This window comes from Salmo salar, chromosome ssa27, assembly GCF_905237065.1.
Source record: "Salmo salar chromosome ssa27, Ssal_v3.1, whole genome shotgun sequence".
Classification (NCBI taxonomy): domain Eukaryota; kingdom Metazoa; phylum Chordata; class Actinopteri; order Salmoniformes; family Salmonidae; genus Salmo; species Salmo salar.
In genome coordinates, this window is record NC_059468.1 from 27,820,086 (window position 1) to 27,836,769 (window position 16,684).

General features: G+C 42.8%; 1 protein-coding gene across 6 annotated transcripts in view; it reads left to right on the forward strand.

The window, feature by feature from the left end:
* Positions 1-16,684, forward strand: part of LOC106588839 (collagen alpha-1(XVI) chain-like) — a 117,280-nt gene that overhangs the window by 74,549 nt on the left and 26,047 nt on the right. For all 6 annotated transcript variants that reach the window (XM_045709603.1, XM_014178315.2, XM_014178312.2 and 3 more), the window contains 10 exons: positions 519-572; positions 3,552-3,593; positions 7,800-7,835; positions 7,947-8,000; positions 8,215-8,283; positions 8,490-8,543; positions 8,909-8,935; positions 10,734-10,790; positions 11,131-11,166; positions 11,395-11,466. In XM_045709603.1, the coding sequence (XP_045565559.1) occupies positions 519-572; positions 3,552-3,593; positions 7,800-7,835; positions 7,947-8,000; positions 8,215-8,283; positions 8,490-8,543; positions 8,909-8,935; positions 10,734-10,790; positions 11,131-11,166; positions 11,395-11,466 (501 nt within the window). The remainder of the gene's footprint in view (positions 1-518; positions 573-3,551; positions 3,594-7,799; positions 7,836-7,946; positions 8,001-8,214; positions 8,284-8,489; positions 8,544-8,908; positions 8,936-10,733; positions 10,791-11,130; positions 11,167-11,394; positions 11,467-16,684) is intronic.

Below are 16,684 nucleotides of genomic sequence, written 5' to 3' on the forward strand. Positions count from 1 at the left end.
ATGATGCACCGTCGTTTCTCTTTGCTTATTTGAGCTGTTCTTGCTATAATATGGACTTGGTGTTTTACCAAATAGGGCTATGTTCTGTATACCACCCTACCTTGTCAAAACACAACTGATTGGCTCAAACGCATTAAGAAGGAAAGAAATTCCACAAATTAACTTCTAACAAGGCACACATGTTAATTGAAATGCCTTCCAGATGATTACCTCATGAACCTGGTTGAGAGAATGCCAAGAGTGTGCAAAGCTGTCATCAAGGCAAGAGTGGCTACTTGGAAGAATCTCAAATATAAAATATATTTTGATTTATTTAACACTTTTTGGGTTACTACATGATTCCATATGTGTTATTTAATAGTTTTGAAGTCTTCACTATTATTCTACAATGTAGAAAATAGAATAAAACTGTTAAAAACTTTAATGAGTGTTGAGTATGTCCAAACTTTTGACTGGTACTTTACACTTCTTCTTTATTTTTCTTCTCTATCTTCTCTTTCTACCTTTCCATCTACCAGGGCAAACCAGGTCTTCCCGGTGTCCAAGGGCCTATAGGACAAAAAGGAAGCCAGGTACAGTATGATCATTTGCCATGCTCATGTACAAGGGTTGGTGTGAGTTTCACTAGTGGCTGACTGAGTGTGTGTGTCTGTGCTGACTCAGTGTGTGTATCTGTGCTGACTCAGTGTGTGTGTGTCTGTGCTGACTCAGTGTGTGTCTCTGTGCTGACTCAGTGTGTGTCTCTGTGCTGACTCAGTGTGTGTGGCTGTGCTGACTCAGTGTGTGTGGATGTGCTGACTCAGTGTGTGTGGCTGTGCTGACTCAGTGTGTGTGGCTGTGCTGACTCCGTGTGTGTGTGTCTGTGCTGACTCAGTGTGTGTGTCTGTGCTGACTCAGTGTGTATGTCTGTGCTGACTCAGTGTGTGTGTCTGTGCTGACTCAGTGTGTGTGGATGTGCTGACTCAGTGTGTGTGTCTGTGCTGACTCAGTGTGTGTGTCTGTGCTGACTCCGTGTTTGTGTGTGTGTGTCTGTGCTGACTCTGTGTGTGTGTCTGTGCTGACTCACTGTGTGTGTGTCTGTACTGACTCAGTGTGTGTGTCTGTACTGACTCAGTGTGTGTGTGTGTGTGTGTGCTGACTCCGTGTGTGTGTCTGTGCTGACTCAATGTGTGTGTGTGTGTCTGTGCTGACTCTGTGTGTGTGTCTGTGCTGACTCCATGTGTGTGTCTGTGCTGACTCCATGTGTGTCTGTGCTGACTCAGTGTGTGTGTGTCTGTGCTGACTCAGTGTGTGTGTGTGTGTCTGTGCTGACTCAGTGTGTTTTTGTCTGTGCTGACTCAGTGTGTGTGTGTCTGTGCTGACTCAGTGTGTGTGTGTGTCTGTGCTGACTCAGTGTGTGTGTGTTTGTACTGACTCAGTGTGTGTGTGTTTGTGCTGACTCACTGTGTGTGTGTCTGTGCTGACTCAGTGTGTGTGTCTGTGCTGACTCAGTGTGTGTGTCTGTGCTGACTCAGTGTGTGTGTCTGTGCTGACTCAATGTGTGTGTGTGTCTGTGCTGACTGAATGTGTGTGTGTCTATGCTGACTCAGTGTGTGTGTGTCTATGCTGACTCAGTATGTGTGTGTCTATGCTGACTCAGTGTGTGTGTCTCTGTGCTGACCTAGTGTGTGTCTCTGTGCTGACTCAGTGTTTGTGTCTGTGCTGACTCTGTGTGTGTGTGTCTGTGCTGACTCAGTGTGTGTGTGTGTTGTGTGTGTCTGTGCTGACTCCGTGTGTGTGTTACTGTGCTGACTCAGTGTGTGTGTCTGTGCTGACTCAGTGTGTGTGGATGTGCTGACTTAGTGTGTGTGTCTGTGCTGACTTAGTGTGTGTGTGTCTGTACTGACTCACTGTTTGTGTGTCTGTACTGACTCACTGTGTGTGTGTCTGTGCTGACTCACTGTGTGTGCCTGTACTGACTCACTGTGTGTGTGTCTGTACTGACTCAGTGTGTGTGTCTGTGCTGACTCCGTGTGTGTGTCTGTGCTGACTCAATGTGTGTGTGTCTGTACTGACTGCGTGTGTGTGTGTGCTGACTCCGTGTGTGTGTGTGCTGACTCCGTGTGTGTGTGTGCTGACTCTGTGTGTGTGTGTCTGTGCTGACTCAATGTGTGTGTGTGTCTGTGCTGACTCTGTGTGTGTGTCTGTACTGACTCAGTGTGTGTGTGTGTGCTGACTCTGTGTGTGTGTCTGTGCTGACTCCATGTGTGTGTCTGTGCTGACTCCATGTGTATCTGTGCTGACTCAGTGTGTGTGTGTGTCTGTGCTGACTCAGTGTGTGTGTGTCTGTGCTGACTCAGTGTGTGTGTGTCTGTGCTGACTCACTGTGTGTGTGTCTGTACTGACTCAGTGTATGTGTCTGTGCTGACTTTGTGTGTGTGTTTGTGCTGACTCACTGTGTGTGTGTCTGTACTGACTCACTGTGTGTGTCTGTACTGACTCAGTGTGTGTGTCTGTGCTGACTCAATGTGTGTGTGTTTCTGTGCTTACTCAACGTGTGTGTGTGTCTGTGCTGACTCAGTGTGTGTGTGTCTATGCTGACTCAGTGTGTGTGTGTCTATGCTGACTCAGTGTGTGTGTGTCTATGCTGACTCAGTGTGTGTGTGTGTCTGTGCTGACTCAGTGTGTGTGTGTCTGTGCTGACTCAGTGTGTGTGTGTCTGTGCTGACTCAGTGTGTGTGTCTGTACTGACTCAGTGTGTGTGTCTGTGCTGACTCAGTGTGTGTGTCTGTGCTGACTCTGTGTGTGTGTGTGTGTGTGTGTGTGTGTGTGTGTGTGTGTGTGTGTGTGTGTGTGTGTGTCTGTGCTGACTCCGTGTGTGTGTGTGTGTGTGTGTGTGTGTGTGTGTGTGTGTGTGTGTGTGTGTGTGTGTGTGTGTGCTGTGCTGACTCCGTGTGTGTGTGTGTGTGTGTGTGTGTGTGTGTGTGTGTCTGTGCTGACTCAGTGTGTGTGGATGTGCTGACTCCGTGTGTGTGTGTCTGTGCTGACTCAGTGTGTGTGTGTCTATGCTGACTCAGTGTGTGTGTGTCTATGCTGACTCAGTGTGTGTGTGTCTATGCTGACTCAGTGTGTGTGTGTGTCTGTGCTGACTCAGTGTGTGTGTGTCTGTGCTGACTCAGTGTGTGTGTGTCTGTGCTGACTCAGTGTGTGTGTCTGTACTGACTCAGTGTGTGTGTCTGTGCTGACTCAGTGTGTGTGTCTGTGCTGACTCTGTGTGTGTGTGTGTGTGTGTGTGTGTGTGTGTGTGTGTGTGTGTGTGTCTGTGCTGACTCCGTGTGTGTGTGTGTGTGTGTGTGTGTGTGTGTGTGTGTGTGTGTGTGTGTGTGTGTGTGTGTGTGTGTCTGTGCTGACTCCGTGTGTGTGTGTGTGTGTGTGTGTGTGTGTGTGTGTGTGTGTGTGTCTGTGCTGACTCAGTGTGTGTGGATGTGCTGACTCCGTGTGTGTGTGTCTGTGCTGACTCTGTGTGTGTGTCTGTGCTGACTCCGTGTGTGTGTCTGTGCTGCTCCCTGTAGGGTGACACAGGAGTTGAAGGGGTGGGCATCCCAGGACCTCAGGTAAGACATTTTTTGAACATCTAGGTCAGGTGTGTCAAACTCATTCCACAGAGGGCCTAGTGTCTCATGGTTTTTAGTTTTTATTTCAATTAAGACCTAGACAACCAGGTGAGGGGGGTTCCTTACTAATCAGTGACCTTTTATTTATTTTTATTTCACCTTTATTTAACCAGGTAGGCTAGTTGAGAACAAGTTCTCATTTACAACTGCGACCTGCCCAAGATAAAGCAAAGCAGTACGACACAAACAACAACACAGAGTTACACATGGAATAAACAAGCGTACCGTCAATAACACAATAGAAAAAAAATTAAGTCAATATACAGTGTGTGCAAATGCCGTGAGGAGGTAAGGCAATAAATAGGCCATAGTAGCGAAGTAATTACAATTTGGCAGATTAACACTGGAGTGATAGATGAGCAGATAATGATGTACAAGTAGAAATACTGGTGTGCAAAAGAGCAGAAAAGTAAATAAAAGCAATATGGGGATGAGGTAGGTAGATTGGGTGGGCTATTTACAGATGGGCTATGTACAGCTGCAGCGATCGGTTAGCTGCTCAGATAGCTGATGTTTAAAGTTAGTGAGGGAAATATAAGTCTCCAGCTTCAGCGATTTTTGCAATTCGTTCCAGTAATTGGCAGCAGAGAACTGGAAGAAAAGGCGGCCAAAGAGGTGTTGGCTTTGGGAGTGACCAGTGAGATATACCTGCTGGAGCGCGTGCTACGAGTGGGTGTTGTTATCGTGATCAGTGAGCTGAGATAAGGCGGAGCTTTACCTAGCAAAGACTTATAGATGACCTGGAGCCAGTGGGTCTGGCGACGAATATGTAGCGAGGGCCAGCCGACTAGAGCATACAGGTCGCAGTGGTGGGTGGTATAAGGGGCTTTGGTGACAAAACGGATGGCACTGTGATAGACTGCATCCAGTTTGCTGAGTAGAGTATTGGAATCTATTTTGTAAATGACATCGCCGAAGTCGAGGATCAGAAGGATAGTCAGTTTTACGAGGGTATGTTTGGCGGTGTGAGTGAAGGATGCTTTGTTGCGAAATAGGAAGTCAATTCTTGATTTAATTTTGGATTGGAGATGTTTAATGTGAGTCTGGAAGGAGAGTTTACAGTCTAGCCAGACACCTAGGTATTTGTAGTTGTCCACATAAGTCAGAACCGTCCAGAGTAGTGATGCTAGTCGGGCGGGCGGGTGCGGGCAGCGAACGGTTGAAAAGCATGCATTTAGTTTCACTAGCGTTTAAGAGCAGTTGGAGGCCACAGAAGGAGTGTTGTATGGCATTGAAGCTTGTTTGGAGGTTAGTTAACACAGTGTCCAAAATTCATCAATCAAGTACAAGGGAGAAGCGAAAACCCGCAGACAATCGACCCTTCGTGGAATGAGTTTGACTCGTAAACATTGAAGAGATTGTTCACCTCAAAATAAAAGTTTTGCTAGTGTTTTTCTGAAGCTTTCCCATACTTACATACATACATTTTTTTATTACCCACATATCAACTGGGCAACAACTGGTTGAATCAATGTTGTTTCCACGTCATTTCAACCCCCAAAAATGTAATGTGATGAAGTTGAATCAAAGTGGAAAACTGATTGGATCAACGTAAGGGAATTTCATATTTTTTTCACCCAGCTTTTAACTTAAATCCAATGATATGGTGAGATGTTTTGTTGACAACTCAACCAAATATAAATCAAAACCAGACGTTGAACTGACGTCTGTGCCCAGTGGGTACCCACTATCCAACTGTTGAAAATAGATGTCAGGGTTATGTGGCAAAGTAATTCAGACACAATTATCCCCAACTGGTTTAGTAGAGGTATCAGACTTTCCCATCTTTTAGCTTGAAATGTTCTATCTCTGAATTACCCTGATCCATTCTCTCTCCTATCCTGGGATGTAGTCTGGAATTCCTTCTGGATCAACATGTTAGCATTCCTTCTGGATCAACATGTTAACATTCCTTCTGGATCAACATGCTAACATTCCTTCTGGATCAACATGTTAACATTCCTTCTGGATCAACATGCTAACATTCCTTCTGGATCAACATGTTAACATTCATTCTGGATCAACATGTTAACATTCCTTCTGGATCAACATGTTAACATTCCTTCTGGATCAACATGTTAACATTCCTTCTGGATCAACATGTTAACATTCCTTCTGGATCAACATGCTAAAATTCCTTCTGGATCAACATGTTAACATTCCTTCTGGATCAACATGTTAACATTCCTTCAGGATCAACATGCTAACATTCCTTCTGGATCAACATGTTAACATTCCTTCTGGATCAACATGCCAAAATTCCTTCTGGATCAACATGTTAACATACCTTCTGGATCAACATGTTAACATTCCTTCTGGATCAACATGCTAAAATTCCTTCTGGATCAACATGTTAACATACCTTCTGGATCAACATGTTAACATTCCTTCTGGCTCAACATGTTAACATACCTTCTGGATCAACATGTTAACATTCTTCCTAGATCAACATTCTAACATTCATTCTGGATCAACATGTTAACATACCTTCTGGATCAACATGTTAACATACCTTCTGGATCAACATGTTAACATTCCTTCTGGATCAACATGCCAAAATTCCTTCTGGATCAACATGTTAACATACCTTCTGGATCAACATGTTAACATTCCTTCTGGATCAACATGTTAACATTCCTTCTGGATCAACATGTTAACATACCTTCTGGATCAACATGTTAACATACCTTCTGGATCAACATGTTAACATTCCTTCTGGATCAACATGTTAACATACCTTCTGGATCAACATGTTAACATTCTTCCTAGATCAACATTCTAACATTCATTCTGGATCAACATGTTAACATACCTTCTGGATCAACATGTTAACATACCTTCTGGATCAACATGTTAACATACCTTCTGGATAAACATGTTACCATTCCTTCTGGATCAACATGTTAACATTCCTTCTGGATCAACATGCTAACATTCCTTCTGGATCAACATGTTAACATACCTTCTGGATCAACATGTTAACATTCCTTCTGGATCAACATGTTAACATACCTTCTGAATCAACATGTTAACATTCCTTCTGGATCAACATGCCAAAATTCCTTCTGGATCAACATGTTAACATACCTTCTGGAGCAACATGTTAACATACCTTCTGGATCAACATGCTAACATTCCTTCTGGATCAACATGTTAACATACCTTCTGGATCAACATGTTAACATTCCTTCTGGATCAACATGTTAACATACCTTCTGGATCAACATGTTAACATTCCTTCTGGATCAACATGTTAACATTCCTTCTGGATCAACATGTTAACATTCCTTCTGGATCAACATGTTAACATACCTTCTGGATCAACATGTTAACATTCCTTCTGGATCAACATGTTAACATTCCTTCTGAATCAACATGTTAACATTCCTTCTGGATCAACATGCCAAAATTCCTTCTGGATCAACATGTTAACATACCTTCTGGATCAACATGTTAACATTCCTTCTGGATCAACATGCCAAAATTCCTTCTGGATCAACATGTTAACATACCTTCTGGAGCAACATGTTAACATACCTTCTGGATCAACATGTTAACATTCCTTCTGGATCAACATGTTAACATTCCTTCTGGATCAACATGCTAAAATTCCTTCTGGATCAACATGCTAAAATTCCTTCTGGATCAACATGTTAACATTCCTTCTGGATCAACATGTTAACATTCCTTCTGGGTCAACATGTTAACATTCTGCATCAGCATGCTAACATTTCTTCTGAATCAACATGCTAACATTCCTTCAGGATCAACATGCTCACAGTCTGAATCAACATGCTAATATTCCTCAAGTGTATAGGTAGTCAGATATACTGTATACACACACATGCAGGTTTGTGTACAAACACACACACAAACTCACGCACACACACGAGACACACACACACAAAGTGATGGGAATGAGAGATGGAATGAGGAAGACAATATCCAGACTTGTTCATCAAGGTTCTGCCATTGTTCTACTGTTGATGAATCATCTGTTTCTCTGAGCTCAACTCACCACCCATCTCTTTAAACCTTTCTCTCTCTCTCTCTCTCTCTCTCTCTCTCTCTCTCTGTCTGTCTCTGTCTCTCTCTCTCTCTCTGTCTCTCTCTCTCTCTCTGTCTCTCTCTCGCTCCTATTTTCAGGGAGCAGAAGGACCCAGGGGCCTACCAGGGGTGGCAGTAAGTCATAAAAATATTAGATCAAATAATGATGCCTCCAGTATGTACTGTATAATGGTCTCTGTAGTCTCCTTCTATCATGTTCATTTGCATCATGCTGTTCCTCTACAGGGTCCTCAGGGAATTAGAGGACTTACTGGACCAGTTGGGCCTGCTGGGGACATGGTACACACACACACACACACACACACACACACACCCACACACACACACACACACACACACACACACACACACACACACACACACACACACACACACACACACACACAGACCAAGGTAGAACACATACACATATATTATACGTGCATCAACACATAAACACGCACACTCACACACAAAGTTCTCATTCTTGTGTGTATGTATTTGCTTTTCACAGGGTCCTAAAGGAGAGGAGGGGCCTCCAGGGCCACAGGGGCCCATGGGTGTAGGTGTTACAGGACCCCCGGTAAGAGATTTGTGTGTGTGTGTGTGTGTGTGTGTGTGTGTGTGTGTGTGTGTGTGTGTGTGTGTGTGTGTGTGTGTGTGTGTGTGTGTGTGTGTGTGTGTGTGTGTGTGTGTGTGTGTGTGTGTGTGTGCATGCATATGTGTATTAACTCTAGTCAAAGCCATTGAGTGATTGCTGTCTCCATACTTATCCCATTCCCAACCCAGGGTAAAGACGGCAAAGGTGGATCCAATGGAATCCCAGGAGCCGATGGAAGAGATGTGAGTGGTGTCACATTGAAAACACAACACAGTAACATTGTATTGAAATTGTGTAGTCAGTGTGAATTGTACACCTTTCATAGTACTGTGTAATAGTGTGTGAGCTAAGATCACTAGTTTCTACAGACTCAGTGTTTTTAAAGTTTAAAGATGATTATATTTAGTCTAATAGTTAATGAAGGCCGCCTCAATCCATAACAGAGCCATAGTGTCTCCTGTCGCCCCTCTCTGCTCCTGACTACTTTCCTTGCAAGCTTTATCGTCTGCAATGACAAGGCCACACTAACCGTGTGTGTGTGTGTGTGTGTGTGTGTGTGTGTGTGTGTGTGTGTGTGTGTGTGTGTGTGTGTGTTTCTGTCTTGCAGGGAACTGACGGAGCCAAGGGGGACAAGGTAAGCCTAGCATTTGTGAAGATGAAGAAGTGTTAAGAGGTTTGGAGGCAGGGGGTAACAGATGGTAATCACTGGGGATGCTTCACCAGCACACACACACACACACACACACACACACATAGGCAGATGCTTACACGCACACAAACACACACACACACACACACACCCTCAAGGCACAGACAGAGTAGCAGAGGAGGTGACAAGTGTGTGGGATCCAAATAGACAAGGGAAGTAAAGGAGCTTTAAGAACAGGACTAGGACTATTAATTAGAGCTACCATCAGACCAACTGAACAGGACTAGGATTATTAATTAGAGCTACCATCAGACCAACTGAACAGGACTAGGATTATTAATTAGAGCTACCATCAGACCAACTGAACAGGACTAGGATTATTAATTAGAGCTACCATCAGACCAACTGAACAGGACTAGGATTATTAATTAGAGCTACCATCAGACCAACTGAACAGGACTAGGATTATTAATTAGAGCTACCATCAGACCAAGTGAACAGGACTAGGACTATTGAAATATGAATGAGAAGACACAGTAGCAGAATAAATTCCACCTCAACTTTGTTTCATCACAAAACTGGAGAGCAACATCTGTCCTGTGAAGTCCACAAAACATATTGCCTCTAACAAACAGTTACATGACCTACAGCATGGTCAAGCAAGTTATTAATTTTTCCGACATTTTCAGAATACTAAACAACTATTGATTTAGAACCACAGAGAGTTACCGCAAGTCGCAAAGAAAACAGGAGCTGCCTCCACTATTCCAGCACCATTCCAACTTCAACATCATCAAATAACCTATGCTTAGTGTAATACAATGACAAGTAAAAGATGCCAAAGACAATTTAGTCTAATAAACGTGAGCTAAATATGATGTGGCTCACCCTACTTGTAGAGAAAAGCCAATGCCATCCTCCTCTCTTTCATGTTGGCAAAACGGTCTAGTACTCTGTCATACAGTACACGCTTTTAGTTTTTGTTGTGCTAGGCTACCTGGCTAAAATGCTTGCTCGCTAGCCTAACTTCCATTCATGGGCAATGATTAGCCAGCTAGTTAACATTATCTTACATCTAGCTACATGCTGAACTTCCATCCTCTCAGATCAGGGGCACAATGTATGAATTTATGATTGGATCAGAATCACAGGTATAGTCATTGGCCAGTACAGAGAATTTGGTAAATCCAAGCCCAAATCCCTAGTGGCTCATTTAGGAAAGGGGCGATTTTAGCTAGCTAGCTAGCCACTGGAGGAAACAACACAATGAGATTCAACAATATACTTATTTTCTGTAAATTATATTTTGCTTTTGATGTGGTTGATGTGGAGACAAATCCAAACTGTCTTCCCTTGACACTCACTCAGTTTAGCTCAACACTGATTAGCTATTATTTAACCTTTTTTTATCAAGGGAGTCCAAGTGCTCGCTGGCTTCCCTTGCATTCAATGCTACGGGCGGCAACAATGTCATACTCTTTTTGATCAGACAGCATCAGATAGATGGGGTACACATACTGAGACAGAGGGGCTCTGTTTCGCTTGCTCAGATGCTTTCTCCAGTGAGATACATTCAGCCTCTTGCTAACTGAAGGAAAATTATGAATCACAGAGAGTCAAAATAAATTATTTTGATTTTCGAAAGATACATTTATTTTATATGTTGTTTTTTGTTGGTCAATTTTTTTGGGGAGAAGCCTGTCTTCCCATGGCATCTATGAATACACGCCACTGGTTATTTCACAGCTTCTCTGTGTGATCTATGAGAGGTCTGTGTTTTCAGGGTGAACCTGGAGACTGTAACTGTATCAGCTCTCCATACACAGGAACAGGTGGACCGGTGAGTATGGCTAGGTCAACACCCACACACAGATCCACGCATACAGTACACACACACATGCCACAACGTGGTCATCTAAAACTCGTTTTAAGTTCAACTTCAGGGTAGTTATCTCTCTGCAGGGGACACACTCACTCACACATACACACACACACACACACACACACACACACACACACACACACACACACACACACACACACACACACACACACCCAGCTCTCTTTTAACTGGTTTCATCTGCAGGATTATTTTTTCACTGCAGGGTGTCAGTGTTTGTTCATGAACACATATGATCTGCTGATGATGTGCTCTGAATTTGACTGCTCTTGCCTTGCAGGGAGCACCAGGAACTCTGGGAGGAAACACGTGGCAGGTCTGATCTCTCTGTCATCTACTAGCCATGACTGCCTCTTGGTTTTCTCTTGTGCCATTTGACTGAATATCAACTGAATATGTGTTTGTTGTTGGAACAATTAGGCTACAAATGGTGCCTGTCAATGCTGTGTGGTTCGCTCAGTGTGTGTGTGTGTGTGTGTGTGTGTGTGTGTGTGTGTGTGTGTGTGTGTGTGTGTGTGTGTGTGTGTGTGTGTGTGTGTTCCAGGGGCCTCCGGGACCACCAGGTCCTCCTGGTCCTCCTGGGCCACAGGGCTTCATCGGCATCACAGGACCCCAGGTAGGAGAGAGGGGGAGCAGGGTGGTGGGGTCATGTCACTTAACCCTTTACAACACACAAGCAAGGGGTACAGCAGGGGTACTCCTTCCTTACCCGTTCCTCTTTATCTCTGTACATCTTTAACCTCTCAAATGGCATTCATCAACATGAATGTACCTTGGCTGTTCTATCTCTCTCGCTCTTCTCTCTCAATTAAATTTCAATTTAAGGGCTTTATTGGCATGGGAAACATATGTTTACATTGCCAAAGCAAGTGAACTAGATAATAAACAAAAGTGAAGTAACAATAGAAAATTAACAGTAGACATTCCAAAAGAATGAAGACATTTCAAATGTAATATTATGTCTATATACAGTGTTGCAACGATGTGCAAATAGTTCAAGTACAAAACGGAAAATAAATAAACATAAATATAGGTTGGATTTACAATGGTGTTTGTTCTTCACTGGTTGCCCTTTTCTTGTGGCAACAGGTTACAAATCTTGCTGCTGTGATGGCACACTGTGGTATTTCACCCAGTAGATATGGGAGTTTATCAAAATTGGGTTGGTATTCTAATTCTTTGTAGGTCTGTGTAATCTGAGGGAAATATGTGTCTTTAATATGGTCATACATTTGGCAGAAGGTTAGGAAGTGCAGCTCAGTTTCCACCTCATTTTGTGGGCAGTGTGCATATAGCCTGTCTTCTCTTGAGAACCAGGTCTGCCTTCGGAGGCCTTTCTCAATAGCAAGGCTATGCTCACTGAGTCTGTACATAGTCAAATATTTCCTTAATGTTGGGTCAGTCACAGTGGTCAGGTATTCTGCCGCTGTGTACTCTCTGTTTAGGGACAAATAGCATTCTAGTTCGCTCAGTTTTTTTTGTAAATTCTTTCCAATGTGTGATATGGTTAGTTCTAATTGTGTTGCTGTCCTGGGGCTCTGTGGGGTCTGTTTGTGTTTGTGAACAGAGCCCCAGGACCAGCTTGTTTAAGGGGACTCTTCTCCAGGATCATGTCTTGTAGGTGATGGCTTTGCTTTGGAAGGTTTGGGAATCGCTTCCTTTTAGGTGGTTGTAGAATTTAACAGCTCTTTTTTGGATTTTGATCATTATCGGGTATCGGCCTAATTCTGCAGAGTCTCAGTTTGGTGGTTGTCCCATTTTGTGAATTCTTGGCTGGTGAGCGGACCCCAGACCTCACAACCATAAAGGACAATGGGTTCTGTAAATGATTCGGGTATTTTTAGCCAGATCCTATTGGTATGTCACATTTTATGTTCCTTTTGATGGCATAGAAGGCCCTTCTTGCCTTGTCTCTCAGATCGTTCACAGCTTTGTGGAAGTTACCTGTGGCGCTGATATTTAGGCCGAGGTATGTATAGTTCTTTGTGTGCTCTAGGGCCACGGTGTCTAGATGGAATTTGTATTTGTGGTCTTGGCAACTGGACCTTTTTTGGAACACCATTATTTTTGTCTTACTGAGATTTACTGTCAGGGCCCAGGTCTGACAGAATCTGTGCAGAAGATCAAGGTGCTGCTGTAGACCCTCCTTGGTTGGGGACAGAAGCACCAGATCATCAGCAAACAGTAGACATTTGACTTCAGATTCTAGTAGGGTGAGGCCAGGTGATGCAGACTGTTCTAGTGCCCTCGCCGATTCATTGATATATATGTTGAAGAGGGTGGGGCATAAGCTGCATCCCTGTCTCACCCCCCGGCCCTGTGGAAAGAAATGTGTGTGTTTTTTCCAATTTTAACTGCACACTTGTTGTTTGTGTACATAGATTTTATAATGTTGTATGTTTTTCCCCCAACACCACTATCCATCAATTTGAATAGCAGGTCCTCATGCCAAATTGAGTCAAAAGCTTTTTTAAATCAACAAAGCATGAGAAGACTTTCCCTTTTTTTTGGTTTGTTTGTTTGTCAATTAGGGTGTGCAGGGTGAATATGTGGTCTGTCGCACGGTAATATGGGAAAATGCCAATTTGACATTTGCTCAGTACATTGTTTTCACTGAAGAAATGTAAGAGTCTGCTGTTAATCATAATGCAGAGGATTATCCCAAGGTTGCTCTTGATGCATATCCCATGGTAGTTATTGGGGTCAAATTTGTCTCCACTTTTGTGGATTGGGGTGATCAGTCCTTGGTTCCAAATATTGGGGAATATGCCAGAGCTGAGTATGATATTAAATAGTTTAACCTCTTACATCTAGACGTTCCGCAAGCGGAACACCTGCTCCAATATCCAATGATGGGCGTGGCGCGAAATACAAACTCCTCTAAAATCCGAAAACTTCAATTTTTCAAACATATGACTATTTCACAACATTTTAAAGACAAGACTCTCCTTTATCTAACCACACTGTCTGATTTCAAAAAGGCTTTACAGCGAAAGCAAAACATTAGATTATGTCAGCAGAGTACCCAGCCAGAAATAATCAGACACCCATTTTTCAAGCTAGCATATAATGTCACAAAAAACAAAACCACAGCTAAATGCAGCACTAACCTTTGATGATCTTCATCAGATGACACACCTAGGACATTATGTTATACAATACATGCATGTTTTGTTCAATCAAGTTCATATTTATATCAAAAACCAGCTTTTTACATTAGCATGTGACGTTCAGAACTAGCATACCCCCCGCAAACCTCCGGTGAATTTACTAAATTACTCACGATAAACGTTCACAAAAAACATAACAATTATTTTAAGAATTATAGATACAGAACTCCTTTGTGCAATCGAGGTGTCCAATTTTAAAATAGCTTTTCGGTGAAAGCACATTTTACAATATTCTGAGTACACAGCCCGGCATCACAGGGCTAGCTATTTAGACACCCAGCAAGTTTAGCCTTCACCAAAGTCAGATTTATTATTAGAAAAATGTTATTACCTTTGCTGACTTCGTCAGAATGCACTCCCAGGACTTCTACTTCAATAACAAATGTTGGTTTGGTTCAAAATAATCCATCGTTATATCCAAATAGCAGCGTTTTGTTTGTGCGTTCAAGACACTATCCGAAGTGTAAATAAGGGTCACGAGCATGGCGCAATTCGTGACAAAAGATTTCTAAATATTCCATTACCGTACTTCGAAGCATGTCAACCGCTGTTTAACCTCTCTGGGCTAGGCGGGACGAAATCGTCCCACCTACGCAACAGCCAGTGTAATCCCGTGGCGCGATTTTCAAATACCTTAGAAATGCTATTACTTCAATTTCTCAAACATATGACTATTTTACACCATTTTAAAGACAAGACTCTCCTTTATCTAACCACACTGTACGATTTCAAAAAGGCTTTACAACGAAAGCAAAACATTAGATTATGTCAGCAGAGTACCCAGCCAGAAATAATCAGACACCCATTTTTCAAGCTAGCATATAATGTCACAAAAACCCAGAAGACAGCTAAATGCAGCACTAACCTTTGATGATCTTCATCAGATGACACACCTAGGACATTATGTTATACAATACATGCATGTTTTGTTCAATCAAGTTCATATTTATATCAAAACCAGCTTTTTACATTGGCATGTGACGTTCAGAACTAGCAAACCTCCGGTGAATTTACTAAATTACTCACGATAAACGTTCACAAAAAACATAACAATTATTTTAAGAATTATAGATACAGAACTCCTTTGTGCAATCGAGGTGTCCGATTTTAAAATAGCTTTTCGGTGAAAGCACATTTTGCAATATTCTCAGTAGATAGCCCAGCCATCACGGCTAGCTATTTAGACACCCACCAAGTTTAGCCCTGACCAAAGTCAAATTTACTATTACAAAAGTTTGATTACCTTTGATGTTCTTCGTCAGAATGCACTCCCAGGACTGCTACTTCAATAACAAATGTTGGTTTGGTCCAAAATAATCCATCGTTATATCCAAATAGCGGCGTTTTGTTTGTGCGTTCAAGACACTATCCGAAGTGTAAATAAGGGTCACGAGCATGGCGCAATTCGTGACCAAAAAATTCTAAATATTCCATTACCGTACTTCGAAGCATGTCAACCGCTGTTTAAAATCCATTTTTATGCAATTTTTCTCGTAAAAAAGCGATAATATTCCGACCGGGAATCTGCGTTTAGGTAAACAGAGGAAAGAAAACAAAGCATTCGGTCGACGCGGGCACGCGCCTGAGTCTCACAGTACTGTAACCAGCCACTACCCAAACGCGCTACTTTTTTTCAGCCAGAGCCTGCAAAGCCACGATTCAGCTTTTTGCCGCCTTCTGAGAGCCTATGGGAGCCGTAGGAAGTGTCACGTTATAGCAGAGATCCTCAGTCTTCAATAAACAGAGGCAAGAAGAACGACACCTTGTCAGACAGGCCACTTCCTGCATGAAATCTTCTCAGGTTTTTGCCTGCCATATGAGTTCTGTTATACTCACAGACACCATTCAAACAGTTTTAGAAACTTTAGGGTGTTTTCTATCCAAAGCCAATAATTATATGCATATTCTAGTTACTGGGCAGGAGTAGTAACCAGATTAAATCGGGTACGTTTTTATCCAGCCGTATCAATACTGCCCCCTAGCCCTAACAGGTTAAAATCAATTTTTATGCCATTTTTCTCATAAAAAAGCGATAATATTCCGACCGGGAATCTGCGTTTAGGTAAACAGACAAAAGAAAACAAAGCATGGGGTCGACGCGGGCACGAGCCTGAGTCTCACAGTACTGTAACCAGCCACTACCCAAACGCGCTACTTTTTTTTCAGCCAGAGCCTGCAAAGCCACGATTCAGCTTTTTGCCGCCTTCTGAGAGCCCATGGGAGCCGTAGGAAGTGTCACGTAACAGCAGAGATCCTCTGTAATGGATAGAGATAATCAAGAAATTGTCAGACAGGGCACTTCCTGCATGGAATCTTCTCAGGTTTTGGCCTGCCAAATGAGTTCTGTTATACTCAGACACCATTCAAACAGTTTTAGAAACTTGAGTGTTTTCTATCCAAAGCTAATAATTATATGCATATTCTAGTTTCTGGGCAGGAGTAATAATCAGATTAAAAATCGGGTACGTTTTTTTATCCGGCTGTGAAAATACTGCCCCCTAGCCATAACAGGTTAAGAATAGCCAATTGGAATTTGTGGTCTTTATATTTTATCAATTTATTTAGGATACCATCAACCCCACAGGCCTTTTTGGGTTGGAGGGTTTTTATTTTTTCCTGTAGTTCATTCAATGTAATTGGGGGTCCAGTGGGTTCTGGTAGTCT